The sequence below is a fragment of the Oncorhynchus gorbuscha genome, linkage group LG10 (genome assembly GCF_021184085.1).
Source record: "Oncorhynchus gorbuscha isolate QuinsamMale2020 ecotype Even-year linkage group LG10, OgorEven_v1.0, whole genome shotgun sequence".
Classification (NCBI taxonomy): domain Eukaryota; kingdom Metazoa; phylum Chordata; class Actinopteri; order Salmoniformes; family Salmonidae; genus Oncorhynchus; species Oncorhynchus gorbuscha.
Genome location: NC_060182.1, coordinates 34102719 through 34115566, shown reverse-complemented (window position 1 = coordinate 34115566; position 12848 = coordinate 34102719). Strand labels below are relative to the sequence as shown.

The 12848-nt window shown below is 39.9% G+C and overlaps 1 protein-coding gene across 2 annotated transcripts; it reads right to left on the bottom strand.

The window, feature by feature from the left end:
* Positions 1 to 1862: 1862 nt before the first annotated feature.
* Positions 1863 to 11554, bottom strand: LOC124045103 (proteolipid protein 2-like). 2 transcript variants are annotated; one of them, XM_046364336.1, is made up of 5 exons: positions 11117 to 11552; positions 4444 to 4599; positions 4187 to 4285; positions 3925 to 4021; positions 1863 to 3845 (listed from the first exon to the last, which is right to left on the bottom strand). In XM_046364336.1, the coding sequence occupies exons 1-5, from the start codon at positions 11210 to 11212 to the stop codon at positions 3838 to 3840; spliced, it is 456 nt and encodes a 151-aa protein (XP_046220292.1). In that variant the 5' UTR covers positions 11213 to 11552; the 3' UTR covers positions 1863 to 3837. The 2 variants fall into 2 exon arrangements, with proteins under 2 accessions (XP_046220292.1, XP_046220291.1); XM_046364335.1 differs by having other exon boundaries at positions 1863 to 4021; positions 11117 to 11554.
* Positions 11555 to 12848: the final 1294 nt, after the last annotated feature.

The window sequence follows — 12848 nt, the reverse complement described above, 5'->3', positions numbered from 1 at the left end:
TGCTTTCCTGGCAGACTAGAGGATGTGTTGCCTATTGCTGCCTTTTACAGGTCGGAGTGCGGATTGCACATACTGGTCACCGCAATTAAAAGCCGAATGGGAAAAACTGAAATTTCATCACCATCTAACCCTGCACATATACATTATCCCCAGAAACCCACCACTCCAACCCAATACTTTGGCCCTAAATAATCCAACACCAGGCAGCCGGCCTGGGAGGATGGAACCCCTTCTCTCTCTACTGATTAAAATCGTTCATCACCAAATATATCTCTGCTGCTGCAGCTACCACATACATTTTCTGTGATTTCCACTCCATCAGTGCAGTTGATCACTCACTGGGGTGCTCAGAGTCAACTCACTCACCCTTAGGCTTTCCTCTGCTCTCGCATTGCCTCAGCATAGGAAACTGTTGGCCCCACTTAAACTCTGGCAACCTCAACCTGTCTCTCTCTCACAGGACACTTCGGATCCCCAGCTGCATCGGCACCCCCACAGTTGGCACACAGTGCTTTCTCTATCCCAACTGTACACTCCCTCTGACTATGCCCTCCTGCACATTTCTCACATCATGGGATCTCCCTTCTACACACTGCTGTAATATGTCCGAATCCTTGGAACCTAAAGCACTGGAGAATAGGCCCTCACAGAATAGCAAATACAAGGTGACCTGACCTTATCAGGTAATTTCCCAAAAGGCTAAGTTCATTTTCGAACAATAGGGATCCTATTGGATCTATAATGGTTCCAATGATGAACTTAGCCTTAAAATGCTTTTGGGAAACTGGGCCCTGTTCTGTTTGGAACAAGCACAACATCAGTGATTCATTTCCAGTCTTTCTTGGATTGTGACTCCCTACTTTCCAATGGATTGTGACTCCCTACTGGGGTTTTTTAATGATGGGAGCACTAAACGAATAATGGACAATCAATTTAAATGAGTGGCATTATGGACACCATGTCAACATTCAAAATCGGCCCAGAATACCAAAACTCTTCCCAATGTCGGCCTTATGTAATCCTCAAAAAGGTCTGTGGTTTTGAATCCCATTTGGTCTATCACCTGCATTCAGGTACACTGGTGTCACAGACTCCAAAACAATTCCTACATGTTCACAGCTTGAGGAAGCCTTTTGAATGACAATTTGGAGTTGTGACTGCAATTCTATTTTTGTGAAAATCTATCTGGCTGCTCAGACTAGACTGTAGATGGGGGATGGGCATTTACAAAACACAGAACTCAGCCCGGGTCTCAACTTCATGTTGGGAGTTAGAATAGTAGAATACATAAGGTGCAATATCAAAATGTGGTTGTGCATCAGCAATTTCACTCTTGTCATGTCAGTCAATTTGCCCATGCCAGCAAAACATTTTTAGATGGGTACATTTGTAAACTTCTCAAATTACCGACCAGTCAGATATCATATTCAAAAATGAAAACATTTTTAGAATTGCAGGAAATTAGCTGTACATCTGCTAATTTTATTGAGGGGGTTCAGATCAACCAAAGACTCATAGTGAAAGGGTGTTTTGTTGACCTAGTTCCCTGAAAATGAAACAAAATATGTTATCTAGGTCAAGTGAAATTCTAAACAAACATTAGTAATTATTCGTAGTATTTTGCAGCATTCGATTTTATTGCATTTAGTCCTGTGTGAGAACAAATACAAAAGTACAGAATGAGCCCTGGTCAAGTTCCCATTAGAGTGCAGCTGCTTCCATCTAGTGGTAGTTTAAGAGAGAGCACTCAGATCCTTGAACTTGTGAGTGTCACAAACCAGTATACAGTCATTAGAAAGTACGATGTATATAACAACAATGAGATTATACAATGTGCAGACAGTTATTAGAGAGGTTCCTAATTGTATAATAACTTGCTTTTATTGCACAAAGCATTGTGTATATTCCTCAATATTTGAAATACACAAAAGTATGGATAAATACATTAAACACCTGTTCGATATAAAACATTAAGGCCAAATTCTTCCTTGAGAAAAGTACTTTATATTTGAGATAACATTCACAAAAGATATTACAATAACATAGGCATCCTGAAATGCAACCACACAAGTGATCAAATGCCCTTCTTTGCTAATTAATTTCATTAATTGCTCATTCTAAATCAGTTGTTTTTCTACGAGTCTATAATAAAAATATTAATGTTTACTACTATAACTGCATACAAACTGTCTAAATACTTTAACAAGGGGGCACTAACTGAGGTAACATTTCTCTTGTACAACATTCAATCTCATTAAAATATCTTATCTATCATTGGTTAAAAAAAAACACAAAGAAAAACTGGTAAGCAACACACTTGACCTGAATTAGATTCAAAACCAGGATAATGAAAACATGTTGTCCCATTATTTTCCTATGACAAGAGTACTTATGAGAAGTTATTTGGTGGCAAATGAACATCAAACTTTACTATGAGTGCAGGGTTAATTGTGGCCAGTAGGCCTTACAGTGCTAGGTAGGTAGAAAAAGAGGCAAAACAACAACCAATGCAACTGAGGCACTACAAATGTTTCCAGCACAGGAGGCTGCTGAGGGGAGGACGGCTCATAATAATCGCTGTAACAGAGTGAATGGAATGGTAACGAACACATGGAAACCATGTGTTTGAGTTTAATACCAATCCATTTATTCGGTGCCAGCCAGTACTAAGAGCCCGTCCTCCCCAATTAAGGTGAATTGACAATGGGCTAGATTCTATAGCAGATACGTACTAGCAGACACCCGCATAGCGGTGTTTTGGTGTGTCGGAGATGGAACTGCGTTAGAGCTGTCAAATCCACAAGCGGCTCCTTGTGTTAGTTTATCTCGGACCATGCTATTGGATGCAACGAAACCGACAAATCCCATGCAGCCACTTTACAAGTTCAAACACTGCATGATGTTTCCATTGTCTATGTCTCGATTTGACTGATAGGCTACAAATCCCCACCATCCAAATGAACATGAAAACATGCATTAACCTACACTTTCTATCGCCGTTTTGAACTTCTAACTCGGTAGGATTAATAAGGAAGGAAGTGGTTTGTGACACACAAGAGCAGCCTCTCACCTATTTGTCAGCTCATACTGCAGTGACACCTCCAACATATGTCAAAACATCCGCTATGCCGGTTAACACTCGATCGGATTAAATCAAGGTCTAAACGCAAGCAAAATTTGGCTTAATTCAACCAGCACATTTTTAATATATTACAGTCACAACTGGGGAAATTATGACGACAAAGAGAGAGAGAATGGCATTTGTACCAAAAATATTGATGTTACATTATGATGTTATATTAATCTGAGCACCTCTATAAATGTAATGCTACAATCTAATTTCTAATACAAACCAATACTTTAGCAGTGGATGTAACTCAACACAGACATCTTTTTTTTACACAATAGTTCATTAGATCAGAAAATAAACGATGTCCTAGTGTGAACTTTCCAGAGCTTTCCACCTCCTTATGCTGCATAATATTGACATCTTTCCCTTTTTCATCAGACTAAAGATTGAACAATGGGACGGTAGAATTGTACACCGAGACTGGAACAGCGGTTGTCAAGGGAATCCCTCCTGGAATTTACATGGTTCTTTTGAACATAATGATCTCAGTGCAGTATAACATTATCCTCTCTGTGTCAGCCATAGATAGTACAGTAGATGTTTTTCTCCTCTGACCCTAACATTGGTTAATTTCTGCTATTAATCTCTTCATTTGAGCATCAAACTTCATTCCAATCTGCTGCACTTCTTTCTCTCTTCATTGTCATCTCGTCCTGCACAAATGCCATTTTCTTTCAATGACTAAGATGGGGTTTATCTTCGAGGGCTTAAACATCTGTAAACAAAGCAGGGAACAAAACAAGGAAAATGTCCAATTCCAAACTGTAGTTCCCAGCCTTACCCAAAATACCCACCAGTGGGCGCTGCTGTATCCTGCCTGTTGCTCTTGATGACAAGGATGATGGTGTAGACATCATAGGCAAACAGGATCCCAGCCAGCAGGCCAAACACCTAAGGGAATGTAATAATGTTTCATCTAAACATAATCTAACCACCAAGTTCTACTTTCAGTGATGAATTGGGCTGAAGGATTTGAGAGCTGAAGAAGTAAGTCATTTGAGATGCTTTCATTTGAATCTGTTAAAAAATCTCAGGCTGGTTAGACATTTGACTCACCCATCCGGCAATAAGGGCATCGTCCCCCGTTCCACGAATCACACAGATTAGAGAGGTGATGGCGTACAGGGCTGCACCAATAGCAGCACGGAAAAGATCCTGGTAGGAGACCAACATTAGTGGCACTTGGAAAGTCCTTGTGTTACTGTTAGTTTTGATTTGAATGCATCTTTAATTTGTGTCTGTGTGCTTCTCGTTCTCCCTGTGTCTCTCTGTGTTTGTGTGCGTGTGTGTGTGTAAACATACACTGTACTCACACTCCAGACCCAGTTGACCACCTGAATGGACTTGTCCATTTCCATCATGAAGACGACAAAGAAGATGATGGCGAACACCATCTCACAGATGGCCACCGCAGAATATCCTCCATGAAATGACGCAGCATAGCAGATTAGGATGATTAAACTGATGAGCTGAAAGAAAAAGGACCGAAAATTAATATTGGGGAGAGAGAGAGAGAGAGAGAGAGGAAGAAGACGGAAAAAGCAGCCTGCGTGGAAATATTTGACACAATAAACCCACTCACAGTCTGTGGGGTTAAAGACCCTGTGGTGACGCAAACAGCAAAAACTGTCCCAAATCACACGAAACAACAACATAGAAAAAAGGTTTCAAAAGGGTTCTACGGCTGTCCACCAAAGGAGAACCCTTTTTCTTTCCAAGTAGAACCCTTTTGGGTTCCATGTAGAACCCTCTGTGGAAAGGATTCTACATGGAACCCAAAAAGGGTTCTACATGGAACCAAAATAGGTTCTTCAAAGGGTTCTGCAATGGGGACAGAACCCTTTATGATTCTTGTGTAGGCATTTATGCCAATCAATTTAGTAGTTTATATCACACTGACTAAGACCCCAGGTTTGGGGTTGATATTTTTTACCCTCAAAAAAGATCTTTGAAACTGTCATTCTTAAATGGTGAAACTGCCACATCCATGTGACACCTCACTGTTACACCACAGGAAAAACAACTCTGAAAGACCCAGTTAGGAGCAGTTCTTCTTACGCTAAACTATGAGGAAATGACAAACATTTCATCAATGATTACAGCCATGAACAAACTAGAAGCAGTAGCAGAGTGGCAATCCATATCACGGAGAAATTAAAACACAAAGAAATGCCAGGCGGAAAAATCTACTGGAACTAGCTTCTGTGAACATTATGAGATGCAAAAGACCCGTGTCTACTTCATTTATAATAATAGGTACCGATATAAATACAGAACTACTGCAATGACTTTGTTACTCAGCTTGCATGGAAGCAATTTCTCCCTGGGTGTGTTTCACTTTGACTTCCGGCAGTAGCTATCACAAAGACATGTTCAAGACCAATCATGTCAGATTCGAAGGATGGAGTGGAGTTAGTCTCAAATGTCAACTCAAAGCTACTTTGTAGAGGTGGAAAAACACGTTTAGCATGTGTGATCTGAAGCATGCAGAGTATGGTTGTCAATTATCCACCACCGAGTATACGATCATGGATGAACGCATGTTTCGGAGTATGACACCGATAGCCAATTTAAATTCATAAGCAATGTACCATAGCATCAGAGAGAGGCCAATTCTTTACTGTACATGGGGTTACTATGAAAACACTGGGCCAGGAAATGATATGAAAGGAGTATTTCCTAACTGACTACGCCTGGCAGGAGTTGTCCTCCTGTTTATCTCTCATCACATGATTATCCTCTCTAAGCTCTATGTAAACTATAGCATGTAAACTATTTGAAACACCCACTATCTCTCGTCCCGTGACCTTCATACTTTCTCCGAGGCTGTTGTGATCTTCCACAGGGGATCATCCACCTGACCTGCGACATGTGAAATAATCCTGGAATGTTAAACCAGGCCATGTAGCGTTGCAAGCTAAGCAATTCCTGCATTCCCTGTCCCTGGCTGCAGGAACCTCACGTATCATCTGAAATTTCCATTACCTCTGCAAAGCACTGACTCTTAACGTGCGGCAAAACACTGACTACTCTACAACTCTAAAACTAGAACTCGCTAGAATTTAATGTCATTCTGTTATTTTCCATTCAATGAGAAAACTCAGCCTGTGAGTTACCACCTCCTTTAGAACACCTGTTAAACACATTACTGTTTATCTTTAGAAATGGAGAGATTAGTCAGTGCTGATTTCTTAGGACAATGACAACCCGTAGACCATCAGAATTCATGCAACACCTCCACCAAAGTAGTGGGATGGATCTCTCCACTAAACTTACATGGGTAACAAAACTGCCAGAGGACACCCACAAACCTACAATCACCTCAAGGATGTAGAGCACATAAAAAGGGGTCTACTGTGTGCAGGATGTTTGAAACTATAAAAACACCACAGAGAAGCCTTAAGACCTGATTCTTAATGATGCTGGTGAAGTGTGCCTTGAATTTTAAATAAATCAGTGACAGTGTCACCAGCAAAGCACCCCCACACCACAACACCTTCTCCTCCATGCTTCACAGTGGGAACTACACATGCAGAGATCATCCATTCACCTACTCTGCGTCTCACAAAGACATGGCGGTTGGAACCAAAAATCTCAAATTTGGACTCATCAGACCAAAGGACAGATTTCCACCAATCTATTGCCCATTACTCATGTTTCTTGGTCCAAGCAAGTCTCTTCCTATTATTGGTATCCTTAAGTAGTGGTTCCTTTCCAGCAATTTGACCATGGCCTAATTCACACAGTCTCTTCTGAACAATTGATGTTGAGATGTGTTCTGTTACTTGAACTCTGTGAAGCATTTACTTGGTCTGATATTTCGGAGGCTGGTTAACGCTAATGAAGGTAACCTCTGCAGCAGAGGTAACTCTGGGTCTTCCTTTCCTGTGGCAGTCCTCACGAGAGCCAGTTTCGTCATAGCGCTTGATGGTTTTTGCTACTGCACTTCAAGAACTTTCAAAGTTCTTAAAATGTTCCATACTGACTGACTTTCACATCTTAAAGTAATGATGGACTGTCATTTCTCTTTGCTTATTTGAGCTGTTCTTGCCATAAAATTGACTTGGTATTTTACCAAATAGGGCTATCTTCTGTATACCAACTAGGGTTGGAAAGGGTCGGAAACTTTCCGGTAAATTTCTGGAAATTTTCCATGGGAAGTTAAGCACGGGAAATTGGGGGATTTTGCTTAAATTCATCAAAAAAGTTAGCTTATAACAGTGAAACTTTTTTTTGTGGGATACACATAAGGCAATTCTAGGTCTTGTAGCATATTTTGGTTCAACTATCCCCATGTCTGGAGACATTTCACTGCAGCTAATGTAGAAGGAAAAGCCTTGTACATTTGCAAATACTGTGCCAAATCATATGTGAAGAATGCAAGAATCATCTGGCCAAGTGCATAAAGTTCCCTCAGCGTTCACAATAAGCAACCTCTGACAAAAGTCCCTCTACTTCTATTCGAGGTGAAAATGATGAATCAGACACCTTATCGATAGAAACAGCTCATGGTCCTCCTGGAATCAGAAGTTTTTTGACTCAATGGAGGAACGTAGTCAGAAATACTGATGAATATCTTTCTCGAGCTATGTATGCAACTGGTTCACCTCTGATGCAAACATGCAATGTGTATTGGAAGAGATTACTGAAAGTTCTTCGCCCAGCATACACCCCTCCAACCAGACATGCTTTATCTACTCAGTTGCTGGATGCAGAGTTCAACAGAGTTCAAGTGAAGGTCAAGCAAATCAGAGAGAGCAGACTATTGCAATCAACTCTGATGGGTGGTTGAATGTTCGTTGGCAAGGAACAATTAACTACATCCTCTCCACCCCTCAACCAGTACTCTACAACAGCACAGACACAAGGGACAACAGACACACCAGTCTCTACATTGCAGATGAACTGAAGGCAGTCATCAATGACCTTGGACGACAGAAGGTATTTGCACTGGTGCAGAGATCAACAAGGCCTATGGTGTAAACACTACCGTGTCTCGCCACCTTGGCCTGGATGAGGGCAAGGTTCTTGGCAGTCAGAAGTACACTTCCAAACAAGGACTTTGGAACGTAGATACAATATGGCAGTCGTGCCAACATATCTCATCAGCCACCTGGTGGAAGGGACTTTGTGGATCTAAGGCTCTTTCCTCTGTTGCCTCATTCCTCCTCCAAATCCCACCAACATCAGCCGCTTCAGAGCACAACTGGTCCTTGTTTGGGAACACACACACCAAAGCACACAACAGGCTGACCAATACAAGGGTTGAAAAATTTGTGGCCATCTGGGCAAATTTTAAGCTTTTTGAGCCTGACCACGAGCCATCCTCAACAAGGTTGGAAAGTGACAGTGAAGATGAGTCCCGAGAGTCTGATGTTCAAGAGGTGGACATTGAGGAGGTCCAAATAGAAAACATGGAAGCCTGAGAGGAATACAACCAAAGCTTTAGTTTCTAGACTATGATTTTACAGATGTATGTTGAAACCGTTTTTTGGAAATGCGATGGATCATTGGGGATCATTCAATATTCCCTTTCTTTTGTTGTTCAGTGAAATCATCCCATGTGAAGAGTCAACTCATTTAATTAAAGTTAAATTCGTAGCTAAATAGTTTTAAATTATATTGGAAGGATTTAATCATTTGCAATTGTGTATTGTCTACTTATGATAAGGTAAAAGGTTTATGTTTGTCTTCATATATGGTAAATATATCCAATGCAAAAAACATCTATATTTAAATAGTATTAATATTAATTTGCATATATTTCCATTAATTCCCATATATTCCAGGTAATTTCCATATATTCCCGTTAATTCCCATATATTCCCACGGAAAGTTTCCACTAGAGGTTGACCGATTAATCGGAATGGCCAATTACAAGTTTTCATAACAATCGGTAATCTGCATTTTTGGACACCGATTGCGGCCGATTACATTGCACTCCACGAGGAGACTGTGTGGCAGGCTGACTACCTGTTACGCGAGTGCAGCAAGAGGCCAAGGTAAGTTGCTAGCTAGCATTAAACTTAGCTTATAAAAAACAATCAATCTTAACATAATCACTAGTTAAACAAGTAATATCATCAACCATGTGTAGTTATCTAGCTTGTCCTGTGTTGCATATCATTCTCATCAAATCACAGCCTACTTCGCCAGATGGGTGATGATTTAACAAGCGCAATCGCGAAAATCGCACCGTCGTTGCATCAATGGACCTAACCATAATCAATGCCTTTCTTTAAAATCAATACACAAGTACATATTTTTAAACCTGCATATTTAGTTAATATTGCCTGCTAAAATGAATTTCTTATAACTAGGGAAATTGTGTCACTTCTCTTGCGTCCCTTTGCGAGCAGTCAGGGTATATGCAGCAGTTTGGGCCACCTGGCTCATTGCGAACTGTGTGAAGACCATTTTTTCCTAACAAAGACCGTAATTAATTTACCAGAATTGTACATAATTATGACATAACATTGAAGGTTGTGCAATGTAACAGCAATATTTAGACTTAGGGATGCCACCCATTAAATAAAATACGGAACAGTTCTGTATATCACTGAAATAATAAACGTTTTGTTTTCGAAATGATTGTTTCCGGATTTGACCATATTAATGACCTACGGCGTGGCGTGTATTTCTGTGTGTTATGTTATAATTAAGTCTATGATTTTATATTTGATAGAGCAGTCTGACTGTGCGGTGGTAGGCAGCAGCAGGCTCGTAAGCATGAATTCAAACAGCACTTTCTTGCAATTACCAGCAGCTCTTCGCTGTGCTTCAAGCATTGAGCTGTTTATCACTTCAAGCCTATCAACTCCTGAGATTAGGCTGGTGTAACCGATGTGAAATGGCTAGCTAGATAGCGGGGTGCGCACTAATAGCATTTCAAATCGGTGACATCATTTGCTCTGAGACCTTGAAGTAGTTCCTACAACCTAAAACTTCTTACCTGGGAATATTGAAGACTCATGTTAAAAGGAACCACCAGCTTTCATATGTTCTCATGTTCTGAGCAAGAAACTTAAACATTAGCTTTTTTTTTACATGGCACATGTTGCACTTTTACTTTCTTCTCCAACACTTTGTTTTTGCATTATTTAAACCAAATTTAACATGTTTCATTATTTATTTGAGGCTAACTTGATTTTATTGATGTATTATATTAAGTTTGAATGAACACTTTTATTCTGTATTGTTGTATTTGTCATTATTACAAATAAATAAATACAAATTGTCCGATTACGTCGGTATCTGCTTTTTTGGTCCTCCAATAATCGGTATCGGTGTTGAAAAAAATCATAATCGGTCGACCTCTAGTTTCCACCTCTGAATATTCCCCAAAATATGCAACCCTAATACGAACCCTACATTGTCACAACACAACTGATTGGCTCAAACACATTAAGAAGGAAAGAAATTCCACAAATGTACATTTAAAAAGGCACACCTGTTAATTGACACGCATTCAAGGTGACTATCTCATAAAGCTGGTTGAGAAAATGCCAAGAGTGTGCAAAGCTGTCATAAATGCAAAGGGTGGCTACATTGAAGAATCTCAAATATAAAATATACTTTGATTTATTAAAAGTGACTGTTGGAAGCTCTTTGGCTAACCCTTGGCCTGACCCCCAACCCCAAGAGCACATGGTTCTCATTCCAGGTCCAGTTCCTCGAAGTCCACACAACGGTCTCAAAGATTTAAAATGGACCAATTTGTTATCATACTATGAACAAATCAATGGTATAGCATCATGGAAATACTCATAGATCTGTCTGTATATGTTGCAGAAATAGTGTAGTAAAGTAACAACACAAAGTAGTATGTCATTATATTGGTCTATTCTAGGGAATGATATATTTCTACAACAGACTTTCCATTCATAGTTTGGCTACTACTATTGCAGTAAATTCAGGAAAATTTACAGCGCTAGTCTACTCTTTGTGTGAGTGACTGCCTATAACAGTGACAGGGAACAAACTTACTATTTCTGCAGCGAGAATTGTTCCTTTTCGAGTCGTCACGTAACACTTCAACTTTTCCAAGCAGCCCGCAGCGACAACGGTCTCAGTATCAGCCATAACTAACTTTAATGTAGAGTTTACCAACTAATTTTAAGGGCTGTATTTCCCTTTGCAAGGTTGCAAAAATCAATGAAGACACAACTTTGCAGCTAAGTTACATTTAGTAGAAAAAGTGGACTGATGTTGTCTCCTAACTGCAAGTTAACATTTTGTTTTTCTTCTCTCCAAGTTGGGACTACTTCGAATGAGTGAGTACTTTCAACTATATGGACATAGCGAAACTAAAAAAACGAAATAGGAAAGTGCACTTTTAAATTGACTCGCTTGGAGGAAGTAAAGAACGACAAACGGACTAGTATTCTGCCAGCAGCACAAACGATGACGTCACTATCGTATGGTAAGGAGGAAACCTTCAAAATAGTACCCCAATGAAATACACTGTAATAGACTATACATGGGACACATATTGTCTTATAGAGAGAACATGTCTACCTGTCTCAACTAAAGTGGATGGGGAATACTCTGTAGGATCTCTACCAACCAAATACAGTGCATTAGGAAAGTATTCAGGCCCCTTGACTTTTTTCCACATTTTGTTACATTACAGCCTTATTCTAAAATTGATTAAATCGCCCCTCCCCCTCATCAATCTACACACAATACCCCATAACGACAAAGCAAAAACATAAAAAATTATAAAAAATGTCAAATGTAAATATTACATTTACATAAGTATTCAGACCCTTTGCTGTGAGACTCGAAATTGAGCTCAGGTGCATCCTGTTTTCATTGATCATCCTTTAGATGTTACTACAACTTGTTTGGAGTCCACCTGTGGTAAATTCAATTGATTGGACATGATTTGGAAAGGCACACACCTGTCTATATAAGGTCCCATAGTTGACAGTGCATGTCAAAGAAAAAACCAAGCCATGAGGTTGAAGGAATTGTCAGAAGAGCGCCAAGACAGGATTGTGTCGACTGCTACACCTGGCTATCAGCGAATACCTTGTCAGGCAGCGAAACTGTTCATTCAGCCTCATTTACTGCCTTTAAAAAAAACATAGCTGATATGGCTGACTTGCTTAAACAAATGTGGTTTCTACTGACGATTGAGATGTACAAACTATGGCAGTAATTTCGATTAAGAGACCAATGAGTAAGCTAGGACGGACGTAGTCAATATAACTATTTGTTCAGCTCTTTTGAAATGTACAGCGACAGAATTCAGAACATGGGTCGTCGTTCTTACAGTGTTGTCCCTGTACACCAAGTCAGAACAGTAGGATAAATAAAGGGGGGATTTAAGTAGACAATGAAAGCTCTTACAATATTTGATGATAACATTTATCTAAAACAGGTTATAGGCTACATGTGCACCACCAAGTCAGAACAGTGGGCAAAATTAAGAGTGGAAAATAGACCAAATTATTAGGGTGAGGCACATGGACTACCAACAACTTACTACGCAAAATACACTAAGTATTACTTTCTTAGCTACGGTATACATATCTCCCTGGTATATTACATCATTGATGCAGCAGCATACAATACATTTTTGGACTCGGGCAAATTTTGTCATCAAACTTTGTCATCAAAGTCTGGCATTCTCTGGATTTATGGTGCTTTCAAGACAACTGAGAACGCGAAAAAAAAACAAAGTCGAATCATGATCACGTCAGTGATCTTCAGG

Excerpts from the sequence above, each read along its gene's own strand:
- LOC124045103 (XM_046364335.1), bottom strand. The coding sequence starts at position 11,212 with ATGGCTGATACTGAGACCGTTGTCGCTGCGGGCTGCTTGGAAAAGTTG. Across the intron at positions 4,286-4,443 it reads TGGTCAACTGGGTCTGGAGT|GATCTTTTCCGTGCTGCTAT; the intron begins GTGAGTACAGTG and ends GTCTCCTACCAG. Across the intron at positions 4,022-4,186 it reads ATGCCCTTATTGCCGGATGG|GTGTTTGGCCTGCTGGCTGG; the intron begins GTGAGTCAAATG and ends ACATTCCCTTAG.